General features: G+C 49.6%; 1 protein-coding gene across 1 annotated transcript; it reads left to right on the top strand.

Annotated features, from left to right (window-relative positions):
- The first annotated feature begins 9,858 nt into the window (after positions 1 to 9,858).
- PPIF (peptidylprolyl isomerase F) lies at positions 9,859 to 16,806 on the top strand. Its single transcript, XM_019626012.1, has 6 exons — positions 9,859 to 10,182; positions 11,462 to 11,492; positions 12,011 to 12,099; positions 13,805 to 13,901; positions 14,443 to 14,518; positions 15,784 to 16,806. Exons 1-6 carry the CDS (start codon positions 9,985 to 9,987, stop codon positions 15,917 to 15,919), a joined length of 627 nt encoding a protein of 208 aa, XP_019481557.1. The 5' UTR covers positions 9,859 to 9,984; the 3' UTR covers positions 15,920 to 16,806.
- Positions 16,807 to 22,220: the final 5,414 nt, after the last annotated feature.

Consider the following 22,220-nt stretch of genomic DNA (forward strand, 5'->3'; position numbering starts at 1 on the left):
AGGGAGGGAGGGAGGACAGTTGGTTGGATGGAAGCCTCTTGCACAGCCCTTTGGGGAGTCTTCTAGCCAAAATCAGCCATCAGAGGGGTCCACTTCTCGTGGGGGGTGGGAGGGTGCCTAGCACTCCTGCCACACTCAGTCAGTCATTGGCTGGGAATGTGATTCAGGGGCAAATGTGATGATTGATTTCAGAGCACAGCAGCTTGTTCCAACTCCATGCCTTGCAGGCAGAGATCTGAGCTATGCTTTCTCACAGCTTCCACACTGGGGCAGTCAGGAATGGAGGTGTGGACCACAGTGGAGAACCATGAAAAAGCATGCAGCATTTGGGCATAATTGATGGACCAATGCACAAAGCAGACGGTGCTAAAATGATATCCCACACCTTTTATGAATGTTTCTTCCATCATTTCCAGTGAGTTTGAACATCCTTTTTCTTATGATTACTGGCCTTTATATTTTGCATTTTGTGAACTGCCTAATCATTTCCTCTATGTGTTTTCTATTGAGGTATTAACATTGTTCCAGTTGATTTTCACGAACAATTTCAATACTGATGGTACACATACACCACAGATATTTTTCCTGGTTGGTTGAAAGCTCTTTAATTATGTAATGGATATAAATTCTGGTCCATAAATACAAGCAGGCAAGAAGCACAGCTAAATTTACTTTTCTATAACAAAATTTAATTCCTTTTTCAAGCTCCTATTTTGGCCAAATGGTGGAAACAATTTGAGTAATTTTGGGGAAGACCTTTCTCCCAGCATTGCCTCTAAGTCCCTGGAGGCTAAGGAGTGCCAAGATAACGGAGTTGGGGCATCTGTCAAAGTTGTCCTTGTCAATCCCCTGGTGTCTACCGAGGTCCTCGTTTCTATCTGGCTATTGACTATGCCTTATCATGATCTCGTCCAACCACAATGCCTTCAGTCTTCAGGCTTACTGGGTCACTCTGGGCCCTCTCGCACCTCCCCCCAGGACATCTGTCCATTGCTGCCTATGCCACACCATGGCTGGGGAAGGATTTGGAGGCCCACTTGCTTAGGCACACCATGCACTGGTTCCTTGCTCCTTTCCTGGAAGCTCAAGATGCCCCTGCCTTCAGATGCCTCAATTCATCCATAAGTTCTCATATCCCTCTGGGGACTTAACTTCCTTGATTCTCCTCCACAAGCTTTTTCCTCCAACCCTGGGAGTCCCATGTCGGCCAGGACGGATGAAGGTGGAGGCTGTGTGTCAAGACTGGCTGAGCCGTCATGCACATTTTCCAAACCACATGGCTGTGTCCTCAGGGTTTTCTGGAAACCTCACAGCCAAGTATTGACTTCTTTGCCATTATTTCTGAAACCCACCTGCCTCAAAGCATGGGGGGAAAGGGTAGCAAGAAATACCTGGGAAAGAAATACAGGTTACTGTGCTGCACTTGTGCCTGTGGTGCCTTCTGAAGTGCAGATGTTTAAAATGTGCATGGAGTTCCCTACTTTTTTTACAGCTCCTTCCATTTGCTTCTATACTATCGACCACTTTGAAACCAGTAACCATATGATAGTGTTCTCTTCTGGCTGTTATAATTTCATGTTCCATTTCACTCACCAATATGCCAATAAATGCCTTTGAGGTTGTGCTCTGCTCTTTCTGCTCCCCCAAGCTGCCTGGACATAAGGGGATTAAATCAGAGTGTCTCAGAATCGGAAGGAACCTCATGGGTCACTTGGTCCCATCACCCACCCAAGTAGGAAGCCTCTTTATGGTGTCTCTGCTTGGTGTTTCTCATGCACCTCCAGTCAGGGGAGCTTACTACTTCAAAGCATTGTTATGTGAGATCACTGATAAAAAGCTTTCTCCTCTAAAGAAGCCCAAACCTGGCTCCTTGCTGGTTCTGCTTCAGGCCTATGGAGTCCCACTGTGTTCTATGACACAGTCCCCATCACCCTGGAAATGGTACCCTGTTCACCCCTCCCCCACACTTGTGAACCAATTTGTTAGAATGGCTCCATACACCCTTAAATCACAGGGTCTTCTGTCCCCCTTCTAGGCTGAACCTACTGCTGAGTTTGCTGGGCCAGTCCACGGGCAGCTGAGGCTTATGCCATGATCTCCTGATGCACTCAGACTAGGCTACCATCAGGGCCTGTGACATGGACACGCTGTCTTTGGAATGCAGCCTGGGAGTTGATCAATTTTCTGAGCCTCTGCTCATCTAAAACCTGAGATCTTTGTTACATAAATTAAGGCCTCTCTCAGCCTGGGCTGTTCCTGCTGACCTTTTGTACTAAAATTCAGCATCAGTAGAGATAGAGAAGCCAAGTTCTGGGATTAGGCAGAGTCACGTCAAATACAGGCTGCTTGGCCAATTACTTAATGCAAGGGAAGACCCCGTGTTACCTTGGACAGCTTACATAACTTCTGTCAGCTTTGGAGACCTCATTTATAAAGAGCAGTTAACACTGGTACCTATTCCTAAGGGCCATGTGAGGATTTAGAAATAAGGTTGTAAATTCTTACCATAGGTAGCTAAGTGTGCAGTGAATGACAGCTATTTTTCTTACTGTTATCAAGCATCTAAGACGGTAGTGCTTACTTTAATTGGCATAAAACACAAACACTAGCCATCAACGGTACTGGGCAATATCAATTAGAAGGTAGGCAATGCCAATTAGAAAGGGATTTATTCTAATGTAAGAGGGAGAGGTATAAGTGTTGGTAAGTAGAGAGGAAGAGGGTTAAGCCAATAGATTCAAGAAAATTACACAGGTCAACAGGAAAAAACAGATCAAAAAAGGGAAAAGAGACGGCAGAATAGCAGGCTGTCCTTGCAACCACAGGGCAGAGAGCCCAGAGCTCAGATAAGGTCTGCCCAAGAAACATTTTAGTCTTGGCCAAAGCTCAAGCCTCACTCCTGGGCAGCCTGGCAGTAGAGGCCTCTCCTTAGGATAATGATGCCAATCAGTGCTGGTAAACAGAGGTGGGATGGGGCACAAAGGCCAACTGAGCTGTGTGAGAACCTCCTGAGTCCTGCCCATCAGATCCTATTCCTCCTGACTCTGGGCAGAAATTGTGTTAATAAACTCTGTTTGTAGGTTGCTCACCTATACTAGTGGATGCCATCCCTGCAGAGCTGGAAGCAAATGGTAGACTCTCTAAAGCAAGGAGGCCCAACCAGGGTGGGGGTGGGGGCAGGGCAGGCTTTGGAGTCAGCCAGACCTGGGTTCAAATCCAGTTCTGCCACCTGGTATCTGTGTGGCCCTGGGCAAGTCATGGGCTCCCTCTCAGCCTAAGAACCGTCATCCATCACATGGGGGCCACAGCCTCTCTCCTGCCAAGTTATCACAAGGATTAGATGTGATTGAAGATCTGAGTCATCAAGCATGGGTGTCAGGTTAGCTAGAAAAAAGGCTGCATGGAGAGAATGATCTCTGGCATAATCCAGCTAAGAGGCTCTGCTTAGAGCCCACCAGCTCCTGAAGGAAGACACACGGCCACGGGGAATTGGGAGGAATTCAGTCTCCACTTTGCACTAGAGTGACCCTGGGCAAATCATTTACCCTCGCTGGGCCTCCGTTGCTTCATTTTTAAGAGATAACAATCTCCGTTTCATAGGATTCTCCTGAGGATCGGGGCGATGCCTTCAAAGTGCTTAGTGCAGAGCCTGGCACGGAGTCATAATGTGAGGTACCATCCTTTCCCAGAGGCCACTGAGATGCCGTGGCCAGACCCCAGCTATTCCAGCTCAGACCCTCTGACCGAGCATTTCCTACCAGCTCCTTCTCTCTCTCAGGCTCCATGCATTCACCTTCAGAGAAGGTGAACGTGACAAAAATAGCCCATTCTACGTGTTCACCAAGACTGGTTAGTCCTGTCTCTCGGGGCCAGTTCTCCCTGACCGTGTCAATGAGCTGTTTGCCAACCACAGCTAGTGACACAAGCCAGCTGAAATGGCAGATCAGTGACAGGCTGCATGTGCAGCAATGGGATAGGAGTTGGCCTTGAAAGTGCCCTGGCTGAGGGCAGGGTACCCATGTATAATTATCTATTGCTGCAGAGCAAATGACCCCAACACTGCGGAGCTCAAAACAACAGACATTTCTTACCTCACAGTTTCTGTGGGTCAGGTGTCTGGGCATGGTTTAAAGCTGGTGCCTCTAGCTCAAGGCCTCTCAGGAAGTTACAGTCAAGCCGTCGGCTGGGGCAGCAGTCCCCTCAAAGCTCCTCTGGACCTGCGGATCCCCTGCTGAGCTCGCTCACATGCTGTGGACAAGCTGCAGAAGATTCACGTCCAAATCCCTCCCAGAGTGGTTGGCAGGCCTTGGTACCTCAATGCGGGTATATCCATAGGTTGCCAAGTGTCACAACATGGCAGCTGGTGGGCGGGGAGGCAGGGGAGAGAGAGAGAACCAGCCCAAGGCAGGAACCACAGTCTCTTTGTAACCTAACCTTGGAAGTGGCATCCCATCACTTTTGCCGCATTCTGCTCATCAGGAGGGACTAGGTCCAGGATGATGAAGACCTCACTCATTAGGTCTACCTCACATTCAAGGTGAGGGACTACGCCAGGCCCTGACTACCAGGGCATCGCTGGGGGCCATCTTAGAGACCACCTGCCTCAGAAGGGTAGGAGAGGGGGAAAAGTGCCATTATAATTTTTTTTTATACAGTGGAAAGAACCCAAACCAATATCGCCGGCTTAAATGCTAGTTGTTCTGTGTAGCCTGGGGCCCCAACCTCCTCCTCAATCAATTGAGATAACAGCGCAGCCCAGTTGACCTCACAATCATTGGTGGCTGTGACTCAAAAGACATTGGTGGCTGTGAAGATACCTAAGGAAGCCTCCAAATATTACATACCAGTAGGTGTAAGGACAGCATTATTATATTGTTAAGGGAAGTCAAGGGTGAACAGTAATAAAAACCACCCATAAAACTCCCACAGAGGCGTGCCTTAGGGCTTATATCCATAGGGTACAATATCATGCTCTTGAAATCACCCTTCCCACCCCGACAGACTCTTCAGTGAGTCTGGGTTAAGCGATGTGCATTCATTCATTCATTCACTGAGGCCCTAGTATGTTCAAGGCCCTTCACCATATTACTCTCCTTAATATGAACAATTCTGTTTCATAGGCATCATTAACTCCTCTTTACAGATAAGGAGACTGAAGATCAAAGAAGCCCAAAACAACCTCTCTGAGCTCATACAGCTACATGTGATTTGGTCCAAGTGTTTCCTCCTTGGTCAGGCCACACGGACCTCACTCATAAAGTGTCACCTTTGCCTCAGTCACTCTACAGCATACCATCTTGTTTTACTCATACAGAGCACATACAACTGTCTGAAATCATCTTTCTTCTTTTCTTTTCTTTTTAAATTGTTCTTCTCTGTCTTTCCCATGAAAATATAATGACCAACGTATTTCCAGTGTCTATAAAAGTGTCAGGCACACTGCAGGTATAATAGCTGTGGAGTGAATGAACAAATGAGTGAATGAATGAAATGGGAAACCAGGTCTCCAGCTGAGTTCTGCCTGACTCCAAAACCCACACTTCCAGGACATGGTGCTGGTTGACAGTGGCCCCTTTCCCTAGGGACTACTGCCACAGTCCTTCAAAACTCTTCCCTTTGGTCGCAGCTTCTCAGGAAGACTTCCTCAGCCCCCAAGGCCGCTCAGATCACAGTAGACAGCAGATACGCTCGGAAGGCAAACTTCTTCCACTCCACTCGATGGCCAGGTGGGTTGTGCAAGAGCCTTGTGGCTGGGTGGGGTGAGCCCTGCCCTGCCCTGCCCTACCCTGGTGGCTGCCTCACCCAGGGGCCCACATGGGTGACTGTTAAAGCCCAGCTGGACTCTGGGAGTTTCCCCAGACCTTCCTCTCGGGGGCTGTCTCTAGTCACTGTGCCCACCAACACCTTGGGCCTCCAGGGAAATGTCCCCTGCCTGCCCCGCCCTGCCTCCCACCGTGCTCTAATTAGAGCATGCTCTGGACTGTTCCTGGAAGCCAGCAGAGAGAAGCTGATGCACTCATACTGCCTTTGTAAAGGCTGGTGATGCCATGGGGGACACCTCAGAGACTGCCGTAATCACAGTGCCCTGTTAGCAGGCTCTGGCTCTGGCGGATTTCTGAACTCTTACCCAAGAACCTCTCTTCCGGGTTCCCTGTCTGATGCTCATGATAGATGGATGCTCTTCTGGGCGTCTCCAGTCCCCCCAAATGGAACGAGAGATGAAGTCCACTGCCTCCTTCTATGTAAGGCACCTGTCCCAGTGACTGACACTGGCAATGATTAAAACCCCACCCCGTGCCCATCTTCCTTACTGGAAGGCTCTCCAGGTAGCCCAGGACAACCATGACATTCACCCCTGCTGTGTACATGGGCCACCTGGGAGAGGCGTGTTCAGCAGCACTTAAAATCATGCTGCACTATACCTGTCTGTCCCAATCTTTGTCCTGTATTCCTAGGCTGAAGCTCAGGCCTTGCATATAGTAGGTGCTCTGAAAACACGTATGCTCGTGAATCTTGCAAAAAGGGCCCTGGCAAGAGTGAAGAGAGGAGTTTGACCACAGACGCAGTATTTCCTAGCTGTGTGACTGCAGGCAAATCCCTGTCCCTGTCTGAGCTTCAGTTCTGTCATATACAGTGGAGATCAAAGCTTGCAAACTACTGGCCCAGACACCTCACCTAGATTGTGAACATGTTGTTTCTGGCTCATTCAGTGTTTGATTTTATTTTAAAATTAGTTCCCAGCATTGAAAAATTGGGAGATTTCTGTAAAACCTAACGTTTTCAGCTTTTATTTAAAAATTAAGAGCCTTGGCTACACTGGACCCATAGTCTCACGTACAACAATTGGCTGGCATGGGCAGCAGCTGCCCCTTTAAATGGGGTGTTTGGACACAGTGCCATCTCTTCTCACTCCCCCAGCCTTATCTAGCATGTTTCACTCAGGTATGTTTCCTGCTGGCCCCCACAGACATCTGGGTTTGCAATCCTTGAGTGTCATCTCCGAGCCCAGCATGACCTGACTGTTCTTTGTCTCTGTGAGGTCTAAAGACAGGTGTTACAGGATCCCTGGGTGATGAAAACCATTAACACCCTGGATAAGAAGCCACTTGGGCTGAGTGATGGAGAAATTGCTGTTTCTGAGAATGACACAGAGCCTATAAATAGCCTCAGAGCCAGGTGTGTGCTGATACCTGCCTGATCTCACCTGGGCCAGAAGTCCTCAAGGGCTGGGCATGTTTCAGTTCATAGCTCAACCCAGGAACTGTCACTCTTCCTGATGCCACTGAGAACAGTACAGGTAGAGATGACTTTACAGCTGAGCCTGTGGGGGAGGTGGAACTTTTTCCTGGCTTGGGCAGGAAGGTAGTGACGATGCTTGATTTTCCAAAGAGGGTGGAAGAAGTAACATGAGTGAAGGAGTGTGGTTTAGTCCAGGGTCCTGGGGATAGGGACATTGCACCATTGATGGACCCAGCTCTAGCCAACAACGTTAGGCCTGTCTGGCCTTCAGAGCCCTCTGTGGTTGCCACTCCCCACCTCTATCGAGCCTTTCAGCTCATGGTCAATATCGCAGCTTTTTCTTGAAGGTGCCCTGACTTCTCCCAGATCTGGGCTGGCTTTGACTCGTTCCCCCTCTGGAATCTCCTCTCCACACCTTTGTGTCTCTGCCACTCAAATGTGGTTGTCTCCAGGCTGATCCCCCAGGCCGACACCTCCCTGGTCCCCATCTTCCACAGCCCCCTGACTAACTCCTCTGTTTCTATCTTGCTGTGTTGTCTGTTCAAGGCTTGCCTCTCTTGCCCTTCCCACCCTGTCCCAATGACTCCTTGATAATAGTGAGAAGGGCCTGACATATGCAATAATCCCTGATCTTGGAGTCAGACAGACCACTCCCAGCTCCAACACTTCCCAAATTCTTGGGGGCCTTGTTCTTCCATCTGTACAATGAAACTGTCTAGGCTGTGGTAGAGAGCAGAGAAGCTAAGGGCTGGGGAAGGGCTTTGAGAACTTAACTGGTTAAGCAAATGAAGGAAGCTTTTCCAGGATATGGCTGTTCATGCTTCAGTGGGGTGGGGAATAAACGGAGGGCCTCTAGGAACAGGCTTGAGGGACAATAGGGTACCACTGATCCACTTGGTGTGGCTAAGGGCTATGTGAGCTGAGGGCCTGGAACTGATGTGTGGGGTGGTTTCTCTCTTCCTCTTTCAAATCTACAGTATGCACTGACATGAGGGGATCTGGGAGACGTGCTGAGGGCCCAGATGGGGCAGGGAGTAAGATGGCTCCCCACTCAGGCCTCTTCTAATTCACAGCACAATTATGAGAAAGGAGGAGTCATTCCCCAGGACAGAGTGAGGTCCCATCCTGAGCTGGACCTGGGGAGCAACTGGGCTCTAGGATGCAACTGGGGCTTCCTTGAGAGATCAGGCCTTCCTAGACCAAGAATAGAGAAAAGATGACTGTGAGCTTCCAAAAAAGGGCCAAACCAGCATTCTCATCAGGCTAGGACACTCTACTCTGACCTCATGAATTTGCTTGGGCCAGCATTTTGCTGCTCAGTTCCTTCCCAGGAACTGATTCAGTCTGGGCAGGAAAGCCCAGAGTTGGTCCCAGCTCAAGTCCACCTGACTCCAAGGTCCACCACCTTCTTCTCTGGTCCTTCAGACCTCTGAGCCCCTGCAGCTGAAACCCACTGCTGTCTGAGACCTAAACCCTGAGCAAAGACCGTTTAGACCCTTGTCCACCACTGATGCTCATGGCACAGTACTAAACAGTTGACAAATTCCTCTGTCTGTTGTTCATTTTATCCTTGGAACAGACCTGGGGAAAAAGTACCCTTATTCTCCAGAGAGGAAACTGGGAGGAGTGGCACAGGCTGATGGTAAGGACTCCAGGATTCTTCTATCCCTGGGCAGTGCCTTTCTCTCTCTGGGCCTCAGTTTCCCATCTGGAGGGTACAGGTGTTGGCCCAGATGCTCTCACAGGACACCTGCCTATTATTCACTTACTGTGAGCCTCCCAGGCTCCTGTGAAGCCCACCTCAGCATGTGGGGTAAATCCCCTTCCCTGCGGCTGCTCCCACCCGCTTCCCTTTCTCTTCCTGTCTCGGTTTTTCACTTTTCCTTGCTCTCCCTATGGAATGGCCCCTGTGCTGTGTTACCTGCAGATTCAGTGCAGGTAGGAAGTAAGTTTCCGGGTGAGTGGGGGTGGAGGGGAGCCAGTAGTTGGCTGCCCTGGTTGCACCAACATTGTCATTCTGTGGGGTTGAGGAGGGGCAGTCAGACTCAGTCCTGGTGGAGGGCTGGGGGCCTGTGGGAGCATGACCGGCCCAGGCAGTTTCCAGTCTTGTAGGAAGAGAATCTGATCTCAGAAAGCATCTGCAGACAGGCCCAGGCTGGGACAAGACTGTGGTCACCATGGGTGAGGTGTCTGCCTATCTCCTCCTGCTACCCCTCACTCGAATTCCACCTCTCACCTCCACCTTTCTTTGACTCTCAGTGCCACTGTCTCTCTTGGTCTCTGTCTGCAGGGCCTATGGGGGGAGGGGAGGCCTATGCAAAAGGCTCAAACATAGATTTTTTTTTTTAATAGTCAAATAAAAACATCCAGATGTTTATATTTTGGAGTTAACCACGTTTTAACATTTTCCCCCTTTTTAAATTTCATCTATTGGGACCCTCACAAAAAAGGAACCGGCCTCCTTTTGCGAGGTCATGTCTGCCCCTCAGGTCTCTGGCCCTGGTGAAGTTCAAAGGACTTCATACTCTGCCGCTCCACCAGCCCGGCTGCATTGCCCACCTCGGCCGGCAGGGGTCGCCCGCGGACAGGCCCGGAGGACGGGGGCGGGGCCACGAGGCCTGACGGGCCAATAAAAGCGGCGGCGCGCGGCCGCGGCAGACTCAGCCTTTTCGGCGTCGGTGACCTTTCCTGCTGTTTTTTCCGCTCACACCGCCAGTCTCCTGCCCCTACTCGAGCGGCTCTGCGATGTTGGCGTTGCGCCGCGGCTCCCGCCTGCTCGGTCTGCTACCTCTCCCGTGCTCCTTGCCGCTGCGCCTCCCCGCGGCCCGCGCCTGCAGCGGCGGCGGCGGCAGCGCCCGCAACCCGTCCTCTTCCGCTGGGAACCCGCTAGTGTACCTGGACGTGGGCGCTGACGGGCAGCCGCTCGGCCGCGTGGTGCTGGAGGTGAGACCATGGGACTGGACCGCGCCGGACTGGGCATGGGGGACGCTCCTGGAAAGCCCTGAACCCTGGCCCGGCGCTGTGCCTGGCTTTCTGGATGGCCTTGCCTCCCACTCCCGGGCTAGGGGCCTCAGTTTCCCTTCTCTAAGAAGGGACATTGGATTGGCTTCTTCCGGTGTTCCTTCGGAACTTTGGAGTGCTGGGGAGGGGAGGCTCGCGTAGAGGAGAAAGCTCAAGGTCACGTGGTAGTTGACTAGGGCCCGGCCCCGTTGGCCGGCCTGGGAAGGGGGAGGGGCTCCGAGTCCTTACGGGTTCGGTGCCTAGACCTGAGCTCCAAGGTGGAGGGTTCGGGGGTCCGGGTCCCCGCGGCCCGGCCAGGCTGGGCGCTCACGTGGCTGCCTTTGCATAAGGCGAAGCGGAGCTCGGCTCCGCCCCGCCCCCATGGGGTCAGCCGCTGAGCGCTAGTGAATGAGCAAGAGTGGTTTTGGGCCCGCTGCCTCTGTAAGTGCGGGCCTGCTGGGCAGGCAGCGGGCTTCAGCCACCGGTCGGACCCCGGGATGGCCCTCCTGTGAGTCTGGGCAGTGTGCCAGGAGACCTTCATCCCAACTCCAAACCCAGCCAACCTTCCGGGGGCGACACTCAGTTCCTGCCACTGAGTCTTTGGGCCTTTTTAAAAAACAAAGCAAGAAGCAAATAGTTGGGAAGGTAGCAAAGGAAGCTGGATGTAGTCTTAAAGCTCGGCCCTATTCTGAACAACGGGCCTGCAGTTTCCTTTTCTGGAACATGGAGAGCCCCCTCCAGTTTATTTTAATGGTTTGGCGCCAGGGCAGCATTTGAAGCTGGGAGGCAAGAGGCCAGCTTGGATGGGGCTCCAGCCTCCACTCACCCCCAACCCTCTTGCCTCTCTCTGAGCCTCAGTTTCCCATTATGCATTGAGGAACTTGGACTGGTTCCTCTCTCGACCCATTCTCCAAGCCCCGAGTTTGATGCTTTGGGCCCAGCTGTAGTAGCTCTGCCACTTCTGCCTGGGGAAGTAGCCAGGATGGCATTGTGATCTCTTCCGACAGATTAGGAAACTGAGGCTGCCTCCTTCCATTCCAGCCTTGGGTTCAGGAAGCAGCTGGCAGAAATGATAGCTGCTTAGGCTGCCCCCTGGTTAGGGCTGGGAGTAACGGGAATGGAGTGGCACATGGTAGGTTCGCAGTCTCCGAGGCCGCTGTGGAGCTTAGGTGGTGAGGCGGTTCCTTCTTCATCTTCTCTTGTCCTTCTTCTCTCCCCACAGCTGAAGGCAGATGTCGTCCCAAAGACAGCAGGTACGACAGGGCCTGGGGCCTCGTGAATCAAGACAAAGTGGGTGCGCTGGCAAGAGGACTCCGGGCAAGGGGACCCGGGACCAGATAGGAGTACCGTGTGTGGCTCGGCCACTGTGACGCTGGGGCAGCCTTCTGTCTCTCTCAGGGCCTCAGTGTTGGCCCTGCCCACCTGTCTGGTAGTAGTGGCTTCAGTCAGTAGAAGGCACATGTAAATTCCCCTGGGATGACGTCCTCCCTCCTGGTGCCCAGTGCGGCAGGGTGGTGGCTCACAGCCCTTGGATTCTCTGCCCCGCACACTTGGTGCTGAAACAGCCAGGAGTATGTGCTCTGCCACTGAGGTCAGAGAAGGAGATGGCTTGTTCCAGGTCACACAGCCAGAGCAGACCCAGGGGGCAGGCCTAGGGTATTCCATGCCCATCTCACCTGGGGGGTTAGAGGGGGGTGCTGGTTGGAATGAGGTGTGACCCCTGGAGTTGAAACCTGGCCCTTTTTTGACCCGCCTCTCCTTCCCCCCTCAGAGAACTTCCGAGCCCTGTGTACCGGGGAGAAGGGCTTTGGCTACAAAGGCTCCACGTTTCACAGAGTGATTCCGTCCTTCATGTGCCAGGTCTGTGGCCCTCTCTGTGCTCGGGTCCCTTTTCTGTAAGTGGGGATAATAACGAGGGCCGTTTCTCAGGAGTGTCATGCGGACGAATGAGTGAGCCTGTGCCTGAAGCTTGGAAAGGACTGAGTGGAGGGCAACTGTCATGACTGTCTTGGCCTGCCCTCACCCTGAGAGGCTGGGTCTTGTCTGGGCTGCCATAGCCCTTCTCGGTCCCAGAAGTTAAGTAACAGGGCAAGGGGCAGGACAGCCCTGCCTGGCTGGGTTGCAAAAGTTGAGCCTACGAAGGGAGCGCTGGCACTGGGTATGGATGTGCGTGTGGGTAGATTTTAAGGCTTTGGAGGACTAGCGTCTTCAGACAGTCTCTGAACATGTACCCCTTTGTGTCATGCTGAGCACTTTTCATGGGAAAAGAGGAAGCAGAAGGAAAGCGAGAGGGCACGGACAAGAACACACAGGTCTGGACTTGGAACTTCTCTCTCCAGAGAAGAGCATCTCCACGGTTAACTGAATATGTTCTTTAGTCACGTGTCCTGTCTTTTGTCGGAGGCATTAGTATTGCTGTGTCACAGGTTTGGGGGGTAGGTGTTGATAGCAAGGACTTCCCCAGGGGTCAGGACCCGATCTACACTGGGTGTTGTCCTCTGTTAGGTCAGACTGCTAGGTCAGGCAGGGGTTCGTGTCCTGAGGCCAGCAGACCTAGAGGCAGGGGCATAGATGTCATGACCTTTTGAAGTCCTTTCAACCTGAATTCTCTCCCCACCCCTTCCACCCTGCCTTGGTGGCTGTCATCCTATCATGGTAAGTGCCAGTGGGTTTGGGGTGGGCTTGCTAATGTGTCGAATGTGGCGAGTGCCTGGAGGAGCAGGCAGGGAAGCTGTGGTGTGGGACAGGCTTGGCCAAGGCCTGTGGCTTTCTGCGGCGGAGGCTCCCAGCTCTTCTGCGGCTGTGGATATAGTAGGAGCTGCAGTGGGTGTCCTGAGCTGGGCTAGGGACTTCCAAAGCTGGAGGTCTTTCCGAGGCATGAAGTGGCAGCACTAGGGCCCCAGGCCAAGGTTTTGAATCATCCCTTTTTGGGGACATTTTATTGGCATTTGTGGATGCTTCAGCCAGGCTGTGTAGGTGAGGATCCCATCTCAAAAAGACGGCAACGTGGCCATGGCTGGGGCTGGCAGCCACTGCTTTCTTCTGGCCATGGAAGCATCAGGCGAGCCCTGAGGAAGGATGCCAGCCCTGGGTGGACTCTGTCCTGGGACTGCAAAGCAGAGGGACAGAGGGAAGCCACTGGGCCTGGTGAGGGGAAGATGCTGGGACAGGGAGGGGGCTCAGCATAGGGAACTAGCCCTGTGCCAGCTGCTGCTGCTCCCCACAGACCAGACGTGGGAAGGGGGGCCCCTGGACACCTCACTGTTTATCCTCTCAGAGTTGTGGGTAGAAAATTCTGGGTCTCTAAGAATCATGTTATTGGCTGTTAGGTCCTTTGAGGATCATTTAAAAACTTGCTCAGATGGAAAAATGAATGATTTGGAAACCAGGACAGTTATTGTGGCAGAAAATATTTAAGCTTTATTTTGGATGTTTTGTGACCTCTTTGCTTGAAGGGCTTCCAGCAGGGTGGGCCTTTGGTGGGTTGGGCCCCCCCCCCAGTGCTGCAGTAGAACCCCCCTGCTAGCTGTGGGTGGCGACCACTCAGACTGCTCTGTGCCTGCAGGCTGGCGACTTCACCAACCATAATGGCACAGGGGGGAAGTCCATCTACGGAAGCCGCTTTCCTGACGAGAACTTCACACTGAAACACGTGGGGCCAGGTGAGTGGGGGCCCACTGCTCCATGGTCTGAGTGCCCAGAGCTTGGACCCAGCCTCTGCCACACCTGGCAGGCCTGGAAGGCTGCAATCTGGTCATTGATTGCTCAATGAACCATGGTGCGCCTTCCTTCCTTCAGCGCTCGGGCTGGTTTGTTGGGTTTCCTTAGAGCTTTGTCATTCTGAGCTTTCAGTTTACAAACTGTCCTTTGGGAAGCTTGGTGGGGGTGGGCAGCTGTAAGCAAAACCCCAGCATTAATTATGTCACCTTGAAGACCCAAGGTACACTGTGGAAAAGTCTAGAATCAAGGCTTGGGGTCCTGTTCTCAGGCTCTACCATGAGAGCTTCCCCAAGGCCCATTTCTCCGTGTGGCTCTAGAGGACAGGCCCTGGGGAACTGCACATCCTCTGATCCCTGGTTCTTTTCTGAGCTTCAGGATCTTTAGACTTGAACGTCCTTGATGCGGTTTGAGCCATCTGATCTGCTTGTTTGAGTGAGATGTCTTCTGGGCACAACGTGGCTCATCCCTTGCTTGTCTTTGCAGGCATCCTGTCCATGGCAAATGCAGGTCCCAACACCAATGGCTCCCAGTTCTTCATTTGCACCATAAAGACAGACTGGTGAGTTGCCCCGCCCCTGGCTCCAGGCCATCTAAGAATGAGGGGCAGCCTTGCCCCTGGAGGAGGGTTTGTGTGCTTTCCGGGGAAGGTAGTTTGAGTCTGGAGATCAGCCCTGGGAAAGTCGCCCTCATCAGGGCTATGTGTCTGTGTGAGAGAAAGAGAAAGTTCCTGAAAGGACTGAGGTAGAATGTGGACTGTTCTTGCAATCCTGCCTTAATTAGGTTTTCCATTGTTGCTGTCAGTTGGAATTCCCTCAGTGTGTTCTGCATACACACAAAATACATTTGGGAAATGCTGCCCAACATATCAGACCTCAAGATGGCCTGTAGTAGAAGCCCGTTTGACTGGTTTAACCTGTTGTTTCCCAGGCTTATCTTGATAGTAGGATGCACCTTGGAAACGCTGTGGTAGACATTTGGATGTCACACCGGAGTTTTCAGCGGGCACTAACATAGGCCTGCAGATAGCCCCCAGCCCCTTAGAGCTTGCTTACCTACATGCCATGGATTTTAGGGATGTGTTCCCTGGTAAATATTCCAGTAAGGGATCAGTTTCTCTGCCCAGAGTTCCTCGTGTCCCAGCCCTGGGGCATCTGGGGTTGAGGGGACAATAGCTGGCCAGGAGCTAAGACTTAATAAAGCCCATTTCCAAGGACTTTAGGGAGACCTGGCTGGTGGGTGGATACTGGCCATCTCTAGCCTCCAGGGCAGAAGGGACGCGGACGTCTTGGCTGGGCAGGTCGCTGCCGGCTCCGCCTCCTCTTGTCCCCTAGTGGCTCCTGCAGTTCTGCCTTGGGCTGTAACCAATCGTGGCCTTGCTGGCACTGGTCTAAGTTGCCTTTTAGATCCTTGGAACTCAAGTTGAGAACTGCTCCAGACTTACATAGTTTCAGCACACTTGTTATCTTGGCTCTCACCTTATAACTCATGACTGTTAAAATACTTCCATTTACACAGACCTTTTATTTCTTCAGAGGAGTTCAATATCCTCTTATCTCCCTGAGCAGAACACGAATAACTCAGTTTTCATAGATGAGGTTACTGGGCAGTGTAGGAGAGGCAGAGCGTGCCCTGGAAGGGGAGGCATCCTCCAGTGAATTCGGGGAGCTCAGCAAGGCTTAACACCGGGAGCTTTGGGGAGTGGATCCAGCTTTTTGGTGTGAGCTCTTTTCAGAATATCTGTTTTTGGTAGATAGTTCCATGAACAAGCTGACCATGATGTTGGTTGACATGATTTTTGCTCACCTGGCTCACCTGTCCTTGCAGGTTGGATGGCAAACATGTTGTGTTTGGCCACGTCAAAGAGGGCATGGATGTTGTGAAAAAAATAGAATCTTTTGGCTCCAAGAATGGGAAGACGTCCAAGAAGATTGTGATCACGGACTGCGGCCAGTTGAGCTAATGCCCTGCGGCCAGGGTGCTGGGCCGGCAGCAGCTGCGTGTGTGTTGACTCCCCCAGGTGGCCGCCTCGGGATCCCCACGTAGGTGCCCTGTGGAGTCGCCTGCGCTTGCTCTGCCATCGCCATGTGCTTGAGGAAGCCCTCTCAGGAATGTCAGACCTCAGGACCCACCAGACTGCTTCCCGAATGCCCACCCTTCCTCATGACCCCATTTCTAGACCCCCATTGTGAACATCCTGTCACCATTCCTCATCAGGCATCGGCTGTGATTGTCCAGCCCAAGGTGGGGGGCTTTAGGTTAGTTTTCAATGAAGTTCCTGCCTTTTCCTTGACTTCTGTTCTGTTAGGTCAAGGGAAAAAGCCAGTTGCTGCAAAAAGGGCTGTTATGTACCTGTTTAATGGTGCCTTCCTAACTAGAATGATTTAATTAACGAGACTGCCTGGAGATGAAGCTGTAACACTAGCAACTCCATGCTGTGATTTGACCTGAGTTGGTGGCCCAGGTCACACAACTCCAGAGCTTGGCCTCTGGAACATAATCAGGGCTTTTGTGAAGGGTCTCATGTCTAAGGCCTTTGATCCCAGCCACTGTGAATCCCGTTGGTTTGCTGCTGTCATTTTTTGCGTAGAGTCGGGGGGGATGGGGTGGGGGAGGGGGGTAGAAGCAGATGAACCTGGGGACAAAGCCACTGAGAGCTGTGCCTAGTCAATGTGGAAAATGGAAGTGGCCTGGGAGTGCCGTGGGCTCAGGAGAAAGTAAACGTGTATTTCCTGGTGGGCTTTGATTTTTCTTTGTTTAGTAACTTAAATCTTCTGATTATGTAATATAGTTTAGCAACGTTTATTTATGTTCACCTTACATGTGACAATAAATCCTATTTTCTATAAAGACTGGTGTCGTGGTTTTAGGAAGCTGTGTCTGTAACCCAACCGAGGGTATCTAGTTACCCTGTGTCTGGTGCTAGGCTGAGGGCATTTCCGTGCACTGTCTTATTTAATCACCCCAGCCACCCTTGAGGGTATTATTATTTTCATCCTGTTTTACAGCTGAGGAAATTTGCTCAGACAAACTATTTCAGGACCAGACAAACTCTCTCAGCACCCACAGACTCTCTGTGAGCACTGACGCTACCCTGAATCCCAGCTCTGCCTCTTGCTAATTCTGACTCTCAGTTTCCTCAGCTGCACAATCGGTTAACAGTAATGCCCACCTCACAGGGTGGTGAGGATCAGCTGTGATGCATGTAAAGAACATAGCTGAGTGCCTGGCACGTGGTCTTAGTAAGCACTCTGGAGTGACAAGGATGCCGAGGACATCTCCTACGTGTCAGTTTTAGAAGAGAAGGATCTGTGATCATCCAAGGTCAGGCATGGACTTTTCTATCCTAAGATGTGCCATTTAAATGTGGAATTAACTTCTAGGTGTTTCTGAATTCACAGGGAAGGCAGATCAGGGGATAAGAGGAAGATTAAGAGCTTCCTTATAAACAGATATGGCACAGTCTGAATAATAGAATCATCACATTCTAGTCACAGTGAATAGAATTATTTCACATTGGGGTTCCCTGAATCAGATTCTGTGTGGACACAGGTCCTTATAGTCATTCTGAGGTCAGTGGCTGGAGTTGAGTCATTTGGAGTATGGGGTCCGAGTCAGGTTTTGTGAGGTCACAAGTCGATGCAGTCACTGAAGTCATGGCTGGTTTGGGTCATTTGGAGTCATGGAGAGTTTCCATGAAGTCAGTTCAGCTACATAGATTGGGAGGAAGCTCAACTGGTCTAGCAGTTTTTAAACAATTCTCAAGAGCCTCAGGGGTCCTCAGAAAAAGGGGTAGAAGAAGGGCATGGGTCCCTGAGCCCCATTTTCAATAAGATAACCTTCATTTTTTGTTATTGGGGCTCTGCAAGGAATTTCATTTGAAGAATGGGATCTTAAGCCAAATACTAATAATTGGTAATTGCTCACCCAGTCCAACATTTTACAGATGGGTAAACTGAGGACCCAAGAGGGTCCGTGATTGCCCCAAGTGAGCCTGTGAGTCAGCTGGCAGAGCGAGGGCTGGAACTCTGGACCTACAGAGGGTTTCTGCTGGAGGCCTTCCAGAATGCACAGGCCCTTTTGTCCTTCGATCTCACCTGTCCTGAGGTCACAACTTCAGTCCCTGTGCAGTTTTCGCTTGACCTCTGGGGACTCAAGGGAGGCAGGGGTGCTATTGACAAGTTGGAGGAATAGTCCCTTGAGATGACACCTGCTGGCCTTGTGGTGATTTCTGAGGGGTCTCAGGGTCACAGAGCCTGTGGGTCTTGTGTTTAGTTCACGGAGCTTTTCCTTTTGTGTGTGTGTGTGTGTGTGTGTGTGTGTGTGTGGTGTGTGGTGTGTTCCTCCATCTAGTGGACTCGATGTATGGGGACAGAGACAGTATGCAAGAATTCCCTAAAAATAGTTTCCTGAAAACGGGGCCATTTACTGCAGTTTTCTTCCCAGCACTCTGCACGAGAGCCTGAGCCTGGTCTTATTTCTGATAGGAAGCAGGAACCTATGTAAGATACAGACGTGTTGCTGGCACATGGTACCTAATGCATGAATGAAGGGTGAGTCATTCACATGCTTTCAGAGATGTAATCACACATGAAACCATGTAAACACCATGTGTTTAAATATCTGAAGTATCTCAAGACAACACGTGATAGCTTTTCAAAATGACTTCATTGAGGTATAATTTACATATAATAAAATCCACACATTGTAAATGTATAGGTCAGTGACTTGACAAATTCATACACTGAGTAACCCCCACCAAATCAACTTCAAGAACATCTTTATCTCTCCAGAAAGTTACCTCCCTGGCCCTTCCCAGGCAGCTACCGAATTCTACCACTATAGATTAATTTTATCTGTTCTAGGACTTTCAATTGATAGAATCCTACAAGATTTACTTTTTGTGTGTGACTTCTTTGGTGTAGCACGTTTGAGAACACGGAGAATGCCATAACCTTCTGGGCTCTGTAGATTGCTGCGCCATGAAAAGGGATGTGTGTAAATGTTTCCTGGTCTGGTAAGGCCTAAGCAATGCTTCTCCTAGGAATCTTGGGGTGCTGGTAAAGCATGCAGATTTCTGGGCCACCTCTGAGACATACTGAATACAGACTTCTCAGGGTGGGATCTAGGAATCCGAATTTTAAAATAAGAATTCTGCTGGCGGCTGGGTGGCTCAGTTGGTTAGAGCACGTGCTCCTAACAACAAGGTTTCTGGTTCTACTCCCGCATGGGATGGGGGCTGTACCCTAGCCCCCCGCAACTAAGATTGAACACGGCACCTTGAGCTGAGCTGCCAACAGGCGGCCAGATGGCAACTGGACTTGGAGCTGAGCTAGCTGTGCCCTCCACAGCTAAGATGGAAGGACAACAACTTGGCTGTTCCCTTTCCCCAATTCCCCAACACTGTTCCCCGCCCCCAATTCCCCAATAAAAATCTTCAAAAATAATAATAACTATGATTAATATATGTTAAAGGATCTAGTTGGAAAGGTAGACAACATGCATGAACAGATGGGGAATTATTTTAGCCAAGAAATGATAAGAAAGAATATAATAGAGATGCTACAGGAAAAAGACAGGACACCAAAAATGAAGAATTCCTCTGATGAGCTCAACAGTAAACCCAGCATGGCTGAGGGATATGTCAGTGACTTATTTGCCAAAGGATTATAGATTCGACACCAAAGTACAGTCAACAAACAAAAAAAATAAACTGGACTTTATCAAAGCAAATATTTTACATGTTTGTGCTTCAGAAGACACCATCAAAAAAGTGAAAAACAACCCACGCAATGGGAGAAAGTAATTGCTGCTGGTGGGATGTAGAATGGGCCAACTTCTTTGAAAACACGTCTGACAGTTCCTCAGATGATTAAACGTAAAGTTATCACATGACCCAGCAATATCACACCTAGGTATGTACCCAAGAGAAATGAAAACACATCCACACAGAAACTTGTACACCATTGTTTTTTGGAGCATTATTGATAATAGTCAAAAGATGGAAACAACACAAATGGTCATCAAGTAGAAAGATGAATCAACAAAATGTGGTATATCCATCCAGTGGAATATTATTTGGCTGTAAAAAGGAATAAAGCACCCTTACACGCTACAACCTGGATGAACCTTGAAAACATTATGTTAGCTAAAAGAAGCAAGTCACAAAAGACTACATAGCATATGATTCCATTCATTTGAAATGTCCAGAACAGGAAAATCTATAGAGACAGAAAGTAGATTAGTGGTTGCCTAGGGCTGAAGGGGTTGGGGAAGGGAGAAGATAAGCGGGTAACAGCTAAAGTGTATGAGGTTTCTTAAAGGGATGATGAAAATGTTCTAACATCGACTGTTCTGATGGTTGTAGATATCTGTGCATAGACTAAAATCCATTGAATTTGATACTGTAAATGGGTGAGTTAGTTGTATGACATGTGAACTCTATCTCAATAAATCTGTTTAAAAATCTGTATTAGGGAAGTCTCACAATTGGGGTATGTGTAAGCTATTTCCTTGAGTCTTCCTGTTCCTCTAAAAAGTGCTGAGATTTGACATTGGTATGGGGATAGTTTGGGCGGGTTTGGGACTCACATTTGAAAGCATCTGTCCAAGGTGAAGTTATAGTATTTTAAGCAAAGAAGCCTATTCTCCTTAGACGCAGAAGGGTAAGCTGCTTCTACTGGTAAGGGAGGAACAGGGTGCCTTGAGAGCTCAAGCTGTTAGTTTCATTTGGATCCAACGAGATGTCCCCATGACAAATTTCAGGATCCCAGTCTTTCCCAACAATGCCCTTTCACCTGGAAAACGTAGTGAGACTGTGAATTTAAATGATGATGTACTTCATCAACCTACACAGTTAAACTTTCGTTTGGTTTTGAAGTGCTATCCGTTCAGTGCCTACCAATGAGGAAATCGTTTAGAGTTGCAATGGACGCTTTCTGGTTGTCAGACCATAACTTAAGCTGAGAATTAAAGGACGTGAGTGTGTCATTTTCTTTTGGTAAACCATCAAACATGCTCAGAATAATTCATTCCATACCAGTCCTTATGGCCATCATTACTGCCTGCAGCACCTGGCTTCCCAAGGCACGGGCTTCTCTCATCACTTAATCACAGGTGATTGCATGAGAAATTGTAATGTCACTGCATGCCACGAATTCTCATTGGCAGGTAGTTCAGCCCTGCCTTCAAGTCCAAGAGCACAGCCAAACAAATCTCTAAATCCTATCTCTGTGGGGTTATCTTCCTAGGACCACTCCCAGTGTCAATTCTATATAGGATAGGTCCAAGCAGGATACAAACACAACACAGTAATTCTAACTGGGAGTTTAATGTAAAAAATTATTAACCATAACATGGGCTTACCTATTAAGGGAAAAGGAGCACTCTAAAGAATTGAGTGTCTCTCTGGTGCCCTCTACTGGTAAAGCTTAAAATAATTCCAGGTGTTATTGACAGTTTCACAAACAGGGCAACAAGGGAGGAGGATTTAGAGCTAAGAGACAATGGACTCACAAGTGGTGTATTGAGCACTGCTTCCTTATCCAATCTAAAAATCTCTGCCCTTCAATTAAATGTTTAGACCATTTATATTTAACTTAATTACCAATATAGTTAAATTTAAATTGACCATCTTGCTGTATATTTTCTCTTTGTCCCATCTGCTGTTTGTTCCCATATTGCTTTCTTTTGGATTTGAGTATTTTCTCCCAAATGATTCCATTTTGTCCTCACTATTGTCTTATTAGATTTAAATCTTTATATTTTTAATGGTTTCTGTGGGGTTCACAATATGTAGTTTCACTTATAACAGATTCCCTGCTAATATTATATCGCTTCACATGTAGTGTAAGAATCGGTGCCTCAAATGGCGATTCTATGTTTAACGTTTTGAGGACTGCCAAACTGTTTTCCCAAAGTAGCTACAAATATTTACGTTCCCACCAGCAATGTATGAGGGTTTCAATATCTCCACAACTTCACCACCACTTGTTATTATCTATCTTTTTAATTCTAGCCACCTCGGCAGGTGTGAAGTGGTATGTCATTGCAGTTTTGATTTGCATTTCCCCAGTGACTAATGATGTTGAGCATCTTTTCATGTGCCTATTGGCCATTTGTATATCTCTTTGAAGAAATGTCTATTCAGATCTTTTACCTGTTTTTAAATTGGGTTGTTTTTGTTGAGTTGTAAGAACTCTTCATATATTCTAGATACAAGTCCCTTATCAGATATATGATTTGCAAATATTTTTCCCCCTTGT

This window comes from Hipposideros armiger, unplaced genomic scaffold, assembly GCF_001890085.2.
Source record: "Hipposideros armiger isolate ML-2016 unplaced genomic scaffold, ASM189008v1 scaffold_652, whole genome shotgun sequence".
In the NCBI taxonomy this organism is placed as follows: Eukaryota; Metazoa; Chordata; class Mammalia; order Chiroptera; family Hipposideridae; genus Hipposideros; species Hipposideros armiger.

Coding starts and splice junctions, on each gene's coding strand:
- PPIF (XM_019626012.1), top strand. CDS start 9,985: ATGTTGGCGTTGCGCCGCGGCTCCCGCCTGCTCGGTCTGCTACCTCTC. Junction 13,902..14,442: donor ACTGAAACACGTGGGGCCAG/GTGAGTGGGGGC, acceptor TTGTCTTTGCAG/GCATCCTGTCCATGGCAAAT. Junction 14,519..15,783: donor TGCACCATAAAGACAGACTG/GTGAGTTGCCCC, acceptor CTGTCCTTGCAG/GTTGGATGGCAAACATGTTG.